Source organism: Centroberyx gerrardi, chromosome 14 (assembly GCF_048128805.1).
Source record: "Centroberyx gerrardi isolate f3 chromosome 14, fCenGer3.hap1.cur.20231027, whole genome shotgun sequence".
Classification (NCBI taxonomy): Eukaryota; Metazoa; Chordata; class Actinopteri; order Beryciformes; family Berycidae; genus Centroberyx; species Centroberyx gerrardi.
In genome coordinates, this window is record NC_136010.1 from 24,510,457 (window position 1) to 24,529,093 (window position 18,637).

Sequence of the window (18,637 nt, forward strand, 5' to 3'; positions counted from 1 at the left end):
TAATGTTACAGCTATAACATGCTAGCTTAGCTAAAAACCAGCAGAATTCATGTTGAGCGTGACTTAGATTGTGGTTAATGGATTTATATAACAATATTTAGGAGATGGGATATTTTCTCTGATGTTGTGGCTAAAGTTGGCTTCTCTGTCACTTGTTGCTGAAGTGTGGAGGTTGTTTTTAGGTAATTATAACAATGAATTTATCCAGTGTACCTTCAGTGTCTTACAAGCCATGAAACGTAGTTCCTACAAAAAGGTTTTAGCAAGAAAAATGTGCCATATTTATTGTACATTATAGTACAGCATTTAGCCAATGGTTTCAGTGTTCAGACTTGCAACAAAGCAATTGTGATCAATTGGAGCAATACACTGCTGCAATACATTATAATAAAATATCATACCTTGTAAAAGAGTCCTGGGTTCACATGTTTGTCTGTCAGTAAGCTGTGAACAGGCTCAAAACGCTCTGTACCCACTGGCACTTCAGGAGGATGCCCTCCTGGCAAATCCATTTAATTTTACCATAATAACTGAGCTGTTGGGATCACTAGAATTGCAGGACAGTAAGTCATTTTTGCAGTTTCAGATGGGCATAAATTATGCAAATGTATTGTAGAATTGCAAGGAAATGGTTTTAAACGGCCAAACATTTTCTGGAGGAGGAACCACACACCCTGCACTAAGGTTTGGATTTTTTGAGCTCACTAAAAAATTTGGTCTGGCAATGGTTCCCTGGTGTGTAGCCTAGTGTGTAAACTATAGCCTGTTAGTGTGTATGTATGTGTGTGTTGTGTGTATAGTAATAGTGTGTTACTGTGTAGCCTATGTACTGTGTTAGCAGGGTATATCGTGTGTTAGTGTATGCAGTGTGTGTAGTAGCATGTGTTAGTGTGTAGGTGTGTACTGTGAATGTAGTGTTCATTTAGTGTGTTGGTGTGTATGTATCTTTATCCCTTCATTCCTATTGGCTGACGAAACTTGGCCGCGCTCTTCCCTCGTGAATAAGAGAAAGCTCCACGAGCCTATCGGCGCGCGCGACCCGGCCCCCTCCTCGTGCCTGGCTGGTCCAGAGTTGGTCCAGGAGACAGTGAACTGGTCCAGCCTTCAGACCAGTTAAATGACCTCAAGCCAGTAGACAGACCAGTTAAATATCCTCAACATAGACAGTGTAAGGGACCCCCTCTCTCCACACACAGCACCGCACCTTGTTGCTGATTTTTACTATCAACCTGCACGACTAGCTTAACTGTTAACACCGTTTTGGGGGCTTTAATGTTGATACTTACTTTCCTTTTTCCTTCTCCGTCACACATTGGACCGCCCACACATTTTCCATCTTTAAAACAATTGTCACCAACAAGTCTGGACTTGGTTTGGACGGCTAGAAACTTGTCCGTGTTGTGTTGTTTTTAACGGTGCAATGTCGTCTTTGCCAGGAACGGTACCGCGGATGATGCGCCCGGCGCCCGGACAGAACTATCCCCGCACCGGCTTCCCTCTGGAAGGTAGGCTTCACTTTGACCGGCCGCTGGGTCTGGCTATCCACTGGAGAGCATGTCTTCAAAACTGCCTCGGAATATTTTGTGTAGCCTAGAAAATAGTATTTTTTAGAGTTGCTTACAAACTTTAGGCCTAAATGTTAAAAATTAAAATAATAAAAATAGTAATAGCCTAGTTGTAATTCAATTTTAAACGGCATGAATTGCCATTACGGGATGCTCCTTTGTAAATGAAAAAAATGTTTAAGCAGAATCTCCAGGCTTTATCTACACAATATATTTGCATTTATTAATCATCAGTGAGCGTTTCACCAGCAAACTTCGTGCTCAAGTGGCCCTACTAAATCCCCAAGAACACCGAGCGACAGTTAGCCGAGATCTGGGATTTCCTCAAGTGTCCTGCTGCTGGAAATTAAAATAAAATACACAGCAAAACGAAGAATCAAAGGATTACATCAATATTTGGACAGCATGACGGTGAATAATGAGAACGGACGAGACCAGGCTCTTCACCGCCTCTCCAGTGTCGGATGGGACAGTCGAGTGCCGTCTGGTTAATGACAGTCTGCTGGTGCAGGCATTCGTTTCTACACAATGTGTTTCTATAAATTACCAGGCTCTTACAACTTTACGACTGAACACGATCTGTAAATAGAGCGGATAGTTGGGCCTTTCAGTGATGCTGTTCAACAATTTGGCCTATTGTTAGTTAGTTGCCTAAAGTGGGGGATAGGCGTTTTAAAAGGCAGGCGTAAATGATAAAAACTGCATATTGCATATTTGCCTATTGGGACGAGCCTTCTTCATATGTCGCTTTTTAAATGGAAAAACACACCATTTAAATCTCATTACCTGAGACCAGATGGGCATATTAGCTATTTTCCAGCGGCCTCATGTAAACTGTTGTGGGTCAGTGTGGTGAAAGCAGGGCAGGTGACATGCTGTGTGTAATTTAGTCAGAAGGCCTTGTGTTGTCCACAGTGTCCACCCCTCTGGGCCAGGGCCGGGTCAACCAGCTCGGCGGTGTCTTCATCAATGGCCGGCCGCTGCCCAACCACATCCGACACAAGATAGTGGAGATGGCCCACCACGGGATCCGGCCCTGCGTCATCTCCAGACAGCTGCGCGTCTCCCACGGTTGTGTGTCCAAGATCCTCTGCCGCTACCAGGAGACCGGCTCCATCCGGCCCGGGGCGATAGGAGGCAGCAAACCCAGGGTAAATTATTAGTATTGGCCTATAATTATGATATTACTATTATTATTCTAATATTACAATTTTAAGAAAAAACAAACAAACATTAAAATGTGGCCTCCATCATAATAATAATAATAATAATTATAATAAGAATAAGAATAAGAATAAGAATATAGTATTCAAAAGAAACAATTTTGTTTTGTTTATTTTATTTAATATAATTAGATATTCTTGCTGTTTGATTATTTAGGCCTATACCCTTACATTTTTACACCATATAATTAATTATAGGTTAGTACTTTTTCCTACCAATTCTAATTTAAATTTCAAACAGCCAAATCAAAAGTCTGTTCAACACCGTCTTGCCAAAACTGCCAAGCTTAGGACAACATGTTTAGAAAAGTTCACAGCCGTAATTGTTTCTATCCAACCCCGTCAAGCTTTATTAATTTTATTGTTCTTGTTCTACTGGTGTCCTTTTCTTTATTTGTCTCTGTCGTTTCGCCCCTACAGCAGGTAGCAACGCCGGACGTGGAGAAGCGGATAGAGGAGTACAAGCGGGACAACCCCGGGATGTTCAGCTGGGAGATCCGGGATAAGCTGCTGAAGGACGGCGTGTGTGACAGAAGCACAGTCCCTTCAGGTGAGGCCTCCTCTGGTAAGCCGCCTTTCTTCATCCTCAACTATTTCCCTTAGAATCACTGGAGCAATATTAAAAGAAAAAATATATATTGTTGCTAAAACTACAAAATGGAGATTGCCATCCATAGGAGGCAAACGAAGGTCGTGTTATTATTATTATTATTATTATTATTATTAGCCTATTATCATTATTATTATATAAGGCTACCATAATAATTATTGTTATTATTAGTAATTGGGTAGTTGTAATAGGCCCAGCATTATTATTATTATTATTATTATTTCTATTAAGCCTATTATTATGATTATTATTATGATTATGATGATGATTATTATCTTAATTGAGCGCCATGAAATGCTGCCCTTATGTTTGCAGTGAGTTCAATCAGCCGTGTTCTTCGGGCTCGCTTTGGGAAAAAGGACGACGAGGACGACTGTGATAAAAAAGACGAAGACGGAGAGAAGAAAACCAAGCACAGCATTGACGGCATTCTCGGTGACAAAGGTAGGCCAGAGGACAAAGCAGATGCTCGATAAGCTACATAGGAGTGTATATGACCCGCCACAGCGGTTAGGGGCTGGCTGGGTCCTGTCCCGTCCCGTCCTGGTTGGAATACATGATGAATTACAAATGGGCCCTAACTGGCGTTTTGTCGCTTGGTTTTTCCTCTCCTAAGCTGTTTGCCCACAAGAGACAGGAGCTGCTTAATTATTTATGATGAGCTTTGATGGATAGCGTTTGAGTGCATCGGGCTCCTGTGGCGCTGCTTAAACGGTCCCTTGAAACTGATGCTGACAGATGACCGATGTGACAGTCAATATCAATTACACCCGGTCTGCAGCACGGCTCTGATGTAGGGACACTGCACACATATAGGACCTACTGCTAATAGCCATAGGTGGGCTATGAGGTTATGGGATTTAGGAACTCTGTTTAAAATCCACCCACCACAATCCACTCTCTTATTTCCCCTGCTTTTTAATTGATTCAGATTCATTACAGCTGTGATTCAAGCCTTTCAACAAAGCCTTGACCAAACTTGAGCTTTTGCGTCTTTCGCCTGTAGCCAAAATGAGTCATGTTGAGTCCGATGAACAACATTTCAAGAAATAAAAGCCTTCTATATTTACACTTGAACATGACGTTCAGTCTGTCAGACAGATATGCGGTGAAAAAGACGAGTGAGCCTTTTTTCCCCCATTTAAAAAACTGAATTTAAAGAGATTTAAAATTGTGAACAAAAGGCCACGAAGAGAGAAATCTATAGTGGTCTATAATTCAGCCAGAGATAATTTTAGTAATATCGTATTGTCTTCCGTTGGATTAGATGAAGAATGGTTGATGCAAAATGTGTCATCCTCAGTTAGTTAGTGGCTGTATATCACTGAATTGAGATGGTGTGGTTTTGCACTCAGAAGGGGAAATAGGGTATAGAATATATATATATATTTTTTTTCTAGGCCTGTTTGATTTTACCGTCTGAGGCCTGCTGTGATCTTAACGTTGACAGGACGAACTGTCCATTAGACTTTGCAGGAGACTTTGACTGGACCAGCAGCTCCCAGTGCAGCCTGACCACTGGTGCGACTGGTTAGACTGGTGACATGTATTTCTGCCCACGTTTTGACGTTCTGAAAGCGGGCTATCAGCTGTCCCCCTTTTTAAAATTCTTAAAAAGATCAGTGCGTGCGCTTGTTTCATTCTATCATCCGGCCTGGCATTTAATAATGTTAAGACTTATTACAGCTCGTAATGAAACCGGTGTCTGTTGAATGGGCGTCTGTGTTGCAGAGGGGTGTAATAGCTCGCAGGCATGGTAAGAAATGTATTTATCCCCTATCAGCCCTCACTCTCAGAGTTTCAAGCACATACGTTGTGTTGAAGGGGTTTAAAGCAGATTAAATTGAGCCTTTTATTTCTTTTCACTTTCATCTCTAAACGGCTCACTTCGTGGCTGGAGCCCGCGGCGCAAATTCATGAGATTTTAGCTTTCCTCTCTAGTTGTTTAGATTGTATTTTCTTAATATTTATTTCATTTGTTTTATTGGATGTTTTTGGTGGTGCAAGCAGAGCAGACCGACCAGCCAGAACCTTGCGGAAAGTCGAGAGTAAATTTTCGCAGCAGTGTTAAATTAAATAGACAGAGCTATGTAGCTGCATGTGATGCCTCAGCTTTTCCACAAGACTTTTAGAGAGGAGGCTGGACTGGGCCAGACACATGCTTTAGCGTGATTTACTGTGATTTGCTTAAACTGGACACTGATGTGGGAATGGAGGCTATCAGATGTTCAGCTGCAAGTGGGTTACACGTAAGGTTTTTGCATCAGGAGCGGCGAATCCGCCGTTTGCTTTCAGTGAATATGCTTTTAAATTCAAGGTCCTATATATAAGATGTAGCTAAGCAGGATCAGAGCTGCCGTTTTTCAGACGCTGTGACCTCATTTTGAATTAAACAAGCCTGTGGAGAAAAGACAGGCTGACTGAGTGCAGGTTGTAGGATATAGCCTATACTGTCAGCTAATATTGTCTCTGATTAAATCAATAGAAAGCCATGTTGTGTGACGGAAGGCCAATGACACTTGAACAAATTAACGGTCAGATGACAGGATTTGGGATAGCTGTCAGTAAACTGGCCTTTGCATTTAGTTTCTGCAGGTGTAATAGATAGGTCAGGTAACCTGTATGACTACAAGCCCAAGTGCCGCCAGGTCCTGGTCTAATTGTATGATAGCATTGTAATAAATAGGCTTTCAAATAAAAGCGTCTGAAAGTGAAAAGAGCAGCAACATAAAAAACAGTCAGCATCCGCGTTTTCATGGCAGTATTTCTTCGATGTGCTGTTTCCTAACGATACTTCACAACCTACTGTAGACAAGAAAGGCAAAAAAAAAAAAAAAAAAAATACACCGGCTATTCTTGAGTCCAAAATAAGCCTGGCTGAAAGAAAAAGGTCGACGGCGAGGATGGAAGGAGCACTTCAAACAAATCCAGGCGGAGTGACGAGAAGCAGCTTTAGTGAGAGTATGGGAAGTTATTAGCTATTAATAACATTTTTCCCCGGGCATCCACAGTTAGTCTACTCCATCTGCACTTTCTCCCAGCTATTTTGCCGGGTTGAAATTGAGGGAGACCCAAATGTTGGCTGGAGATAACACAATCATCACAGCCTCGGTCCTGGGCTGTGCATCAGTGTATTAAACTCGGATTAACCTCCCCTTTCCCCCTCGTTGCCTCGCACCAAATTTCACTGGAACACATATTTTTTTAAGGGACATATTGAAAAAAAAGACAAGAGGCTGGGAGCCAATCCTCTGCACAGAGGGATGGCGGTAATAATAATAATAATAATAATAATAAAATGCATTATTTTAGCCTATGTAACATTTAAGTTTAGTCATCTGCTGGAAATAAATAATTTGGCCTCCTGTGTTTAAAACAGCAAGAGGAACTTCAAATTAAATGTGGAAATTGGAATTTAAAATAATTATAATAATTCAAAACCTTTGAGAAAATATGATATTCACCATGTTATTGAGTGTATTCAGACCAGATAGGCCATTCAAAAAACAATTTATGAGTATGTCAGAATTTCCATACTATAATTCAGTGCAGCATTAGGCCTCTGTAATTTGCCTAAATCATTTCTGGAACTTGCTTCTCAGATATCAAACCAGTCACAGGTCATGGTTCACACTGTGTTTTGTGCTTCATCTTGTAACAGATGTCAAGTAATTCATCACACTGACCAAACAACAATATGTTGTCAGTCCCTCTGTCTAATAATTTATCACATTGCCCAAATAAAAATTTCTTGTAAGTCATCAGTCGTAAATTATAGTGGATAGCAGCAGGTTTGTTAGTTGTGGTGGTAAATGATATTAGATGCAGGGACTTTGCCACAGCCTTGGGTTTAGTGAATGGACTCCTCTGGGGAGTAAGCTGATTGCCAAAGGAAATTGTCGCCCAGCATGAGCACAGTGCCATGGAATTTTACTCCTTTATAAATACACATATGAATGTAAAAATATAAATAATGGCGTTCTCCATAGAGTCCAGAGGGGGGAAGGGGATGTGAACACATTTTGTTATTGGTGTTATCTTGTCCCGTCAATTGAAGTGGTGAGAATAATAAATGTAAGGCTGTTCATCAGGCTGAATATTAATGCTGAGCTGTGCGCGGTAGCTGCAGTGACCTGCTAACCTGAGGCGGACCCTGCCGTTGTCAGGAAGGGGATTTCACGTTGTGTGTTTCAGAATGTTTTAGAGAAGAGGAGGAAAAAGTAGGTGAGGAAACGTTGAAGCGGCTAGAGGAAATTGAGAAGCTTAGAGTCTTTGATCCTTGGGTGCTTTCGCTTATCAGAAACATTTGTGGTGACACCGCCACAATGGGAGTTCATCATATTAGCTAGTGCCAGCACTGCTTTCAAGCCTGCCTGTCTATTAATTAAAGCCCATTTGCCATGTGGGACAGGACCTATCTGGGCCTACATGCCACCAGCAGCACTGCTCCCATCGCTGTTGCAGGGGCTTTTCTCTTTGAAGGGACAATTTCTCTTTCTGGAATACTTTGGGGAAAATTAAAAGGTCTACTGTAGACTACATGGGGACCCCCCCCCCCCCCCTTAAAGGGAAGCATATAATCCCTCAATAACTAAATGTAATAATAAAGCAACTGCTCCAGCCCCCTCACCCAACGCCCCCACATCTCAAGGTGTAGAATATAGCACTGTAGTGAAACTCATCTCACAATGCTAGAAATTGCCATTGTTTTTAATTTTATATGAATTTTTCTTCCGTTTAGGCAAAACTAGGTCTGTTAGGGTCTCCATCTTCTTATGTAAAATGAAAGAGTTGATGATTTTATCAGTTTGCTCAGGCTGGCAGGGACAGCATTATAAGATAAAACTTTGATCCCTATGGGGAAATTGGGTCACTGTAGCAGCAGATAGTAATAGGATAAAGCAAAGAAAAATAGACTATAAACAGAAAATAATATAAATGAGAATATCAAATAGGGGTAAACATACACAACCAACAACTGCAACACTAGAGCATGTTAAATAGAATCAATCAATTGGCAGTATGGCGAAAAATATGCATTACTGAGACCGTTAATGTACAATATGTATATATACCAAAATATTAAATATATTCAGAAATAAATAGGTGGAAAAATTATTTAAAAAAAAAAATGCTATGTGCAATATATAACTATATGAAGAAAGAAATATGAAGAAAAGCAGACATGTACATTTACAGCATATATACATGATGTGTAAAATGCACATTATATTCACATTATCAGGTCTACAGATGGCCATACATATTAAGTGTCTAGGTGTGTAGAAAACGATTCATCTTATCAAGTATATTCATTTTCTAGATATACATAACATGTACAGACGGTGTAGATTTAGATATGTGCATGACTGGCTGTTCACCTCATCAAAGCTGTGTATGGAGGGATCATATGCAGAGAAAAATGACAAAGTGTAAAGCGTGTGATGGGACCGATGAAGGGAATCCAGTCTGACAAACAACAAAGGAAGCTCCTGCTGACACCAGTAGCTCCAGGCTTCCACTTCACTATCATGTTTTTGATGCCACAGCCTCCATACACTCTTTAAAAAAACAAGTGCCAGGAACTCTTCGTGACCCCGCTATTCACCTGCTTTCAGTTCCACCAGAAATGGAATTCAATTGACCTATATAGGCTTTTATCATAAAAATCTTATTATCTAATTCAAGTTCACTTCCATTTAGGTTAGGCTACATTTGACAGCCTTAACGTGAACATCACAAATCCAAATGTTGTGTCTGTGTTGCAATTGAAATCAAACTCTACCAAAAATAGAGCTAATTGTAGTGTTTCTTCTCTTTTTCAACATACATCAAGACTTCATCCATTTTGCTGGCCTGACCTACTTGTTGATTTTCTTTTATTCCTTGCGTCTTTTCGGACCGCTCAATGATGTCTTTGAGAAAACAAATATATGTAAAGAGGAGCTACTAAACTGGGAAGGGGGTTTGAATAGGAGAATAGCAGCCCACTTCTTTGCCATGGAGTGTTCAGTAGCCATCCCTTAATCCTCCTTTCATTTTGCCGACAAATGCCAAGAATCTTGTCTGGCAACCCAATGGGAGGCTGATCAGCCAACAAAAGAGAAGCAGTTCACAAAGACCAAACGGGCAAAACGGGGTTGAGGGCAGTCAGAAGCCTTGGGCATCCCATTAACACCCCGTTTGCAAACGATATACACAGGACAATGGGAAACATAGAAATCACAACACACAGCACAAACAATATGGCAAACACAAATTAATAAAATGTCAACACTTTTGTTGGTCTTTAATTGAGCCCTTGGCGAGCCTTTTGGAGAACCCCCAGAGTTAGAAACCTCATGCCTTTCTACTGCAGCAGTGCATTTTGCATTGATATTGAATTTGTATTACTATCTGATTCTCTGAGGTAAAGAACAGAAATTGAACATAGACGGGCCGGGTATTATCTGTGCAGGGTTAACTTGATACTTTGTGCATGGCTGGTTTATTAGTCACCACTGTGTAGGGATTTGGCACGGGCTGCAGGGGCCTGGAGATGTCCGGTTAAATCCAACTCATTTAGCTCTCCCATGGAATCCATCCCAAGAACCCGCTAGAGAACAAGATGGAAAAACTATCCAGAAACCTTTCATCCTACACCTAGTCTCAGTAAAGAGCAAAGGCTCTCACAGCGAGCTGCAGGATCAAACACATGAAACACTAAAGAAACAGCTCCCTGAAATTCATCACAAAATGATTCTATCGAAAAAAATGTGCTGCTTTGTGAGAAAATGTTTTTAGTATGTTGATCTATAACTGATTTTATTTTTATGCCAGCAGTAACAGTAGCTGTCACTTAAAATAAATGCTAGATAAGATCATCTGCATATATTTGACATCTAGTAGGCTACACTGATTTGCATGGCCTTGCTGTCACTTGTATTGAATAGGAATACATAATATAGCCTTTGATCCTTGAAGAATATGGTGGATGAAATTCAGAACAAATCTATGACTCCACTTTCATAAAAAAAAAAATCTGGCTGCCTTTTATATTTTGTACAAACATGTAAATAAATGTAAATAAATAAACCGTGTAAATAAATTACTGCTTCAAGATATGAGCAGTTTTAATCACAGTGCCACTTTGAGACACATTTGCATAGAAACCGCCACATATAAAATAAAATTAATTACTACATCAGTTGTATAAATGATAATGATAGTAGCTGTCAACAGAGCAAGAATCACAGGCCTCTATGGGAGTAATGACAGTAGGATATTGTAATTGTTCACATTTTATCTCAAACCACCCACGTCTTTAGCTGATTTTTTTTGGTCACTTTTCAGGAAAAGAGAATTAGCCAAAAAATGACCGAAGAGATACACGCATAATCAAATTGAAGAGTGCATAACTGATTATACGTATTACCTTTCTAATGTGAAATAGAATAAGGAATTATTTTAGTAAGGGAATGCATGTCTAAAATCCTGTTTGAAATTCCCAGACAAAGGTCTCTCTTCTTGCATCTATTAGATGGCTTATTCATGGTTTTCTCTATCAATCCATGGAGTAAATCACATTCACCAAATGCAACCATCCAGTGTAATTGGCTAGGAAATGACCTTAAATATACAGAGATTACTGGGCCATAAAGGCCTTGCAATTTTTTTGGAGAGTTAACGTTCACGCTACTGAAAGGTATGAAAGTGGATTAATGGCCATTTCTAAGTCACTGCATTAGAATAATTTGCGCCACATATTTAACATGCTATCAGGCAATAATGTGAATTGTGTATAGTTCACAAGCTAAAGAGCCAGCCCCTCGTGCTCATGGGAATCTGCAATAGGGACGTTACTCTGTACTGTACTGCGTTAGTTGGTGCTGTAACCTCAAGGTTGCTGGTCAATTTACAAATTATGCTGATGTTGAACACTGAGGTGGATCACTGCACTGTTGTTACTCCAGACTATCTAGACAACAGCAAATCTTAGAAAATGTTTGACAAATTTTGAGCTTGGAATTACAAGGTTCTATCTCTACCTTATAATTCCAAGCTTGTAAAATTATAAAATGATTATCAAGTGAAAGTACAGCAGACAGTTAGCTTTAATTAGAGGGTATTTTTTTATGTTGATTAAGGTTTATTGAATTAAGAAGGGTTGATTTTTATGAGGCCTTTATAATGTCTTAACCTATGAAGTGTGCCTCACCAGACTTGACCAGACTTGATATCTCATTTTTTGAATTACAGCCAATGAAAAAATCTCTTTCTTGTTCAGTGTGGATTGCACTTCGCTCTAAGTACAGTATGGAATACATGTTTGTCTAAATAACTACAGCTAACCTAAAGTATGAGGTTTTATACATAGCAGCAGCATGATGATTTGGGGCTGATGGAAACCTCAGACACTTGTTTACATCTCTACATATATTTTGTACATGTATTTAATGAACCATGCATTCCATATTGCACCTGAGTCATTCTGATCTAATAAAAAGCAGATTGTACCATTGACTTAGATGAAATGAAGATACGAGTGGAAGTATACTTGAATGCAAGATATCATGTGTTTAGTAATGTTTCTAGGTTGAAATATTCTACAAGTGAGCGCACGTCAAGAAATGTGAGGACATATTACATGACAAAATCTTAATCTTTCAAAATACTTTTGGCGCTCTGAAATGAGGGAACCATGTACAAATGTTTTGATTTTCAATTATTAATTTCACATTGATCAAAATACCATCAAATTAATGTTCAAAGCCACCACATTATTTGATTTATCAAATATTTAAAGGTGCAGAGCCTGAAAAATTGCTGGAGCTTATTGTAGGTGTCATATTTATTATTGATTGTAGTTATAACAAGGTAAAACTATCTTCTTTATCATATCAAAATTATGTTGCTCTGGATGAGAAGCATTGTCGTCTTCTGAGATAAAGTTGTGATTATAGAGCCTGATTCTAATAGGAACCAATAGGAGAGTTTCAGGTTTTCAACTATAAATAAGTTTTGGTCTGAACAACTGATGGCCTTAAAGTCAACTGTTTGTGACTTTTGTCATTTAGCATTTTTAGCCCTGTGCAGGCATTTGGGAGGGTGTGGACTGAACTTTTATGTCTGCTTTCCAGCGAGCTCTACTGATAGACAAGCAGTTGCTAACAAGGAAAAAAGGAGAAAAAAGTGTGAAAAGGACTAGAGAGGCCCATCTGTTATTTTGTGTCTGCTTTTGCTATTCAAGGAGTTGATGAACTCCTCCAAAAGTTTATTAAGGGGAAGGAAACAATATGAACCAAAGGCTTCAGGCAACCAGGCTGACAGTTTATAAAGAGGCGGCCATTGTGGCCCAGAGGCAGATGCATGAATACCTCTGAATAGACTCCCTCAAAGTGACACGATTGAGCTAGACAACGGCAAAATGCTAAAAAGGAAGGTTTCTCCTCCGTGCCACCAAGCCGATCAGTATTTCTAATTCTTCTGCTCTGCATTAATGTACATCTGCAGTGGGAGGGGTGGGGCTGGGAGGGGCTGCTGTGGTCCAGTCAATGCAGTGGGTTTTACTGGTGTTTTGGTGTGTAAGTAAAAGCCTGGTGTTTCCTACGCCCACTCCAGGCAGCAGGTGTCTTGACACTATGAGGGAAATATGCTAATGGGAATGGACAAGAGAGGGCGAGAGACATTTACTTTTGCAGCTCTTTCCACAGTTTCACCAGTTGAATATCAGTCAGTTGAGCATCATTTTGGACCGCTGGTACCCTTTTAGTTCTTGGGATCATGATGCCAGAACTCTATGTGTAAATATCCTGAACAACAACAATAACTATGAAAATTAAAGTTGACATTATCACAGGAATGGACAATTTTAGGGTGAAAAGAGAGGAATATTCTAAAGTGTAAAGGCTTGAAACAGTTCCACACTCATGAGTTAATTATTAAAATCATCCTTAAGACATTCAAAACTTATTGCATAATGTGGAGTAACTCATTATGCTTTGTCTATTTTGAGCAGAGTAAAATTTCATACAGGCAAAATTTCTCATACATTTTCAGGCTCCAAAATATCTCCCTAATGTCGCGTTTCTCTTCAAATTGATGCATGATGTTCATGGAAGTGCTTGTGTTTTCCGTCTGTTGTTATTCTAGCGGTCACAGTAAATCCAGAAAAAAAACACGGTTAAGAAGAGAACAGATGAAAATAACAGAGGGAAGTTAGTAGCACAAAAAACTTTTTGGCTCACCTGTTAAGGGCTGGTAAACTAAAAAATTATCTAATAAGAATTATTTTTGCCGGCAAAAATAATTAATATGCATTTTTCATACAAATATGTCATCGAACCTGGTTTCAGTGCTATGAAATGTATAGAATCAGGCACTGTGTGTTCAGTTAAAACTTGCTGATTCACTTATACAATGGATCAAGTTTGTAATTCATCATGAAGTGCAACAGAATCTAAATTACATACAGAACATTTTGAAACATTCAAATGTTATCATCTCAAAACATTGCCGGCCAGTAACTTTATTCACTAAAGACAAATTTTACCGGCAAGGTAGAGGATTCCTCGGCACCTACTACTGCCCACAAAATAAGAAATTCAGGGTTGATTTAGAGGCAGGTTTCAGAGTTGCACTTGCTGCTTGCTGCTCATGACTGATTTGTATGGGCGAGATGATGACTTGTGGCTGAATGCAGGCCGCTCCCAGGGGAAATGACCCGACAACATCCTGGATTTGCAAGGCAACAGGCTGCGGCAGGCGTCACCATTAGCAGCACAATCAGGCGCCGTGGGTTGGTGTTGTTGTGGGCCCCTGCTGGGCGCTCACCTACAGACAAGCTGTGCCCCTGCAGCGCAAAGGGTGACAAAACGGAGGGTGCTGGGTGGTGGGTGGGGGTTGGGCACGGATCTAAGGGGGGAGCAGATTAAGGGAGGAATTACATTCAGACTGCTATTAGAGAACATGAGGTATTGAGAAACAAAGAAGCACAGAAATAGAGAGAAGAATGTGTTTTTGAAGTGCCACGCAGAAACAACACGTGCGGAGGAGGTTTTTCACATGTGAAATGTTCGAAAACCACATTTCATGGTGTGTTGCTCCCTCACTGGCGAAGGCATCTGGTTCCTTGCTGTCCAATTCCTTGGTCAGCAACGACAGTGAAAGCACCGCGGTCAACGGAGCTATTTGCTGATTTCCAAGATTTTTTACTCACTTGTTTTGTTTGCAGAAAACTTGGTGTTGTTGCTTTGTTTTGCACGGTTCCCTACCAGTCCCAACATTTTGTTACTGAAATCTGAACATGACCATCATTTGAATAATAGCTTTTTTAATAAGTAAAGATTTAGATTTTATTTAACATACAAGTGTGATAGTACACATAACGCCTGTTGATGCCATGGGATGTTGACATCTTAATGATAAATAACGTCTGAATGGTGAGGATATGGGTGGTTTTAGGATTTGACTGACTCTTAAAAATTTCTCGCTTGACAAGAAAAGTGTTCTTGGAAAATGCCCAGTAGGCGGATACATAAAAATGATAATTGCTGTTGGAAACTTTTAAAGAAGTACAGTACAAAGAAGAAGACTTATGTTCATATAATCAACACCTTTCCACTTGAAACGGAGTTGTCTGAAGAATCACTGAATATTACATGTGATAGTTTTGCTGTTGGCCTGTATGACGACCTGCTATCAGCCTCTCTCTCCTTTATCTTTCCCATCACTCTCCACTTGATGCGGGCTCAACAGAAATGCCCTTAAATTAAAATCCTCAAAGTGAATAAACTATTTACAGATGCTGTTTATTGTAATAATTAATATAAAACTATAATTCTACTTAATTCTCTCAATGTTTCTTTATAACTACAAGGCATGTGCTGATCAGACAGGATTGTTGACAGGTGTCTTAAATGAAAGGCGTTTATTTGACCGTAAACCTGTCTGTTTAAAAGGTGTTTATGGAATAGATCCTTGACTTTACTAGACAGTCGTGACAGGACAAGACGACACCAACAGCTACACATCAGTGGACTTCAGCATTTTTGGCTTGAGGTTGTTTTTTGCTTGAGAGACTGTTTTTTTGTATCATTGTTTGAGTGGTAGACAGCACAAAATGGCTGACACTGGCATTATCTGTGAAGTTTAATACAGTTGGATCTACAGGTCTCTGTGTGGCTGGCTTATCTTGACCTGGGGGTTACGATTATAGCTGATACTGTGTCTCAGCCCATGAAAACCACCTTTCCTTAACTCGTTTTTTTTTTTTTGCCTAAAGGGTCAAAGAGGCAAAGATTGGCTCCTTCTGTAGCTTAAAGATCATTTCCCCTGTATAATGTCAAAAGTTTTTTTTTTTTTCGATTTGCCCTATCATTTATTCTGAGAACGCAAGCCAAAGTTCAGTACATAAAAAAAAAAAAAAAAATCAGAAACCAACTGTAAAATCAGCCAAAAAAATTGTTTTGAGCTTATGTTCACTGCATATATTGCAGTCACTGATATTCTCAATATGAGTGTAAATCTTCCACCTTCTACTTCAGCCAGAGAAGAAATGTGTTGAAAATGAACAGCCGTAATTGTGGGCTAATTCTACTCCACAATGGGGCATGACATAAAATAATGAAGCACGCGGGCTTTTGTCCAGTTTTGCAGGCCTAGTTAGTAGTTAACACCACGGCCCAATGGCTTAAAAATCACCATCAGCCCACGCCACTTACGGCCATAAAATCCCCCATTTTCTGCCCTTTAGCTGCTTTGCCCTGGAATCTTTCTCCCCGCTTTATTTATATGTGTGTGTTTTTGCTCTCATACACAAAGGCAATAAACATGTTCCCAGAGTGTTACAAATCAGAAATTTGCTTTTTTCCCCCACCAACTGTGAATGTGATGGCCAGTGTGAGTGCAGCCACTTTGGGCTGGCCAGCTGCGAGAGGGACGGCTCAGCTTCAAACAGCAGGGCTTGTCTTACACTTTTAACTACTGGGCTTATTTAAACATCCACTGGCTCTATCTCCTCAGGCGACCCCCCCCCCCCCCCCCCCCCCCTCACCCCCCAACACACACTCACACACACGCAACCACAACACAAGACCACTACTCCAGTCCACCATCCAGCCCAAAACACCCGATCCAAACCAAAACACATAACAGTCCAACTATACCTAAGGCAAATTGCTAAAAACCAAACATTGTCAGATCCAAAAATTTTAGTTTCTAAAATTGTATGAATAAGTTTGTTTTGGTCTTATTATCTGTGCACTGACAGCAACACACAGTCAAAGACAAAGATGTCTTTTCTCTGAAGTCATAAGTTGACCAGCTGTTCCTCCAGCAGACGTCAAATCTGCATGAAAAGGGACAGCAGAAGAAGCAGGGAGGAATGAGGGTTTTTCCAGCCTGGTATTAAGAGCCTGCTCCCCGCTGGAGTGACAAGCCACCAGATCAAGTGCTCAGCTATCCCTTCCCTCTCCAATAAACGTATCAGGGTGCATTTCAAAGCACCTTTTAACCATAATCTGTAAAGAGACTCAACAAGCCCAAATCACTTCATTTTGTTTGCAGGGGTAAGAAACTCCACTCCTATGATTGTTAATCTGCTTTTTTCAAAATAAGATTATTCTATTGCTCTTTAAAACTTTTTGCAATTGCTTTTTTAAGCCTCGAGCTGTCCACTAAGGGCTTTGGTGTGTACAGTATATCTCAAATATGCCTCTTATTATTATATTTGCTCCCAGCCATAATCTATATCAGTGTTTATATTGACAGTCAGCAATTTTTGTTTATATGGCTATTTTTTTATCAGTAAATAAAGACACTTGCATGCCACTGCCTGAGGAAGAAAGGAGATAAAGACTTTGCATTTAATAACTGTTAGTTTGCTAAGACATAATGCCTTGATAAGGCGAGCATCTTGGTGAGGGCTGGATTGAGTTCAGTTCTGGCTCTATGTAGTATTTACTGAGAGGACACAATTTGTCTGCAGAGTGTCCTACAGTAGTTTACAGCTTTTTGTGCGACCATGTGGTATTTTTTGTGACTATAGTGTATTTTTTTTCACAGTAAAACAACAACAAAAATTGCATTTTTTTCCCCTAGTAGTGGCTACACTTTCTGAACATGATCCGCCTGAGTGTGCAATGTTTCTAAATCTTTTGGCAAATATTTCACTCATCGCTGTTAAAACTGCTTACTTTGCACACTCCACTTTTGGTGCTTACTATACATTTTTTTTGCTGTGCTTGTTGTGACTAAATACCATTGTGTTCAAGCTGTTTTGGAACAATGGCTGGAACAATATTGAACTGTCTGAATGGGAGCATGTACAGAAGCAGCAGCGTCTAACGGAGCGCTAGTCTAGGCTTCAGCTGAGTTTTGCCTATAATGGGCCCACTTGGACTTGGATTTGAGGCCCTTTGTTGATGGATTGGGTTCTGGTGCCAACTGGCAGATTTTGCTTCACTTTCTTTTGTGTTCTTTCATAATTTTATAAGTTTAGCTTTGACCTCAATTAGTCAAGTCTACAAACCATGAAATCAAGGCCCTATATTGTCAGTGTACAGGGATGAAGAAATGCAAGTGAAGGGAAAATGTGGCATTATATTAAATATAAGAAAAGAAATGTATGGAGCAGATATTACTCTTCTCTATATCTGGAAAACATACACATTTAATCCAAACATTTCTGTTAAAAAAAACCCTTCAGGAATGTTAAACGCACCTGAACAGCCAATTTGCTGTTAACAGACGTGCTTTTCCAAAAAAAACATGTTGAATTGTTGGCAGGTGGAAATGGAGTTATCATTATCACCAGCAGCTGTAAGCCATTGTTCACATTTAAATTGGAAATTATTAATTCAAATAGTTAAAATTATATTTTCTTTACTGAATAACTGATTTGTTTTAGGATTTATGCAGTGTATTTTTACTATCAAACACATGTAGATTTAGAGAAATTATAAGTAAATAAATTATAAGAGGTATTATTATGTTGAAAGATCATTTTCATTACGAGACAAGACTATTTTTCATTCTGGATTTCTGGATTTCTCATCTGTAGACTGATAAATTCCTGGAATTTCTTTTTATTTATTTATTTTTTAATCTGGCTGTTGAAATGTGTTCATCATCATTGTGGTCGTCCTCAAATAGCTGCAGGAATATTAAACTTTTGATTTGTTTAATTGTAACAGCATCCAGTAAAAAACCTGAGGCATGTTCCAACAGCCCCCCTCCAACTATCTCCTCAATGTCACAGC

The 18,637-nt window shown here is 39.7% G+C and overlaps 1 protein-coding gene across 3 annotated transcripts in view; it reads left to right on the forward strand.

Annotated features, from left to right (window-relative positions):
* The first annotated feature begins 1,420 nt into the window (after positions 1-1,420).
* LOC139933501 (paired box protein Pax-7-like) overlaps positions 1,421-18,637 on the forward strand; it is a 63,432-nt gene continuing 46,215 nt past the window's right edge. The window contains exons 1-5 of one of the 3 annotated variants that reach the window (XM_071927609.2): positions 1,421-1,505; positions 2,481-2,716; positions 3,209-3,338; positions 3,714-3,842; positions 18,572-18,577. In XM_071927609.2, coding sequence (XP_071783710.1) covers positions 1,421-1,505; positions 2,481-2,716; positions 3,209-3,338; positions 3,714-3,842; positions 18,572-18,577 — 586 coding nt within the window. Of the gene's footprint in view, positions 1,506-2,480; positions 2,717-3,208; positions 3,354-3,713; positions 3,843-18,571; positions 18,578-18,637 lie in introns of all 3 variants that reach the window. The other 2 variants (XM_071927608.2, XM_071927610.2) reach the window with 2 other exon arrangements.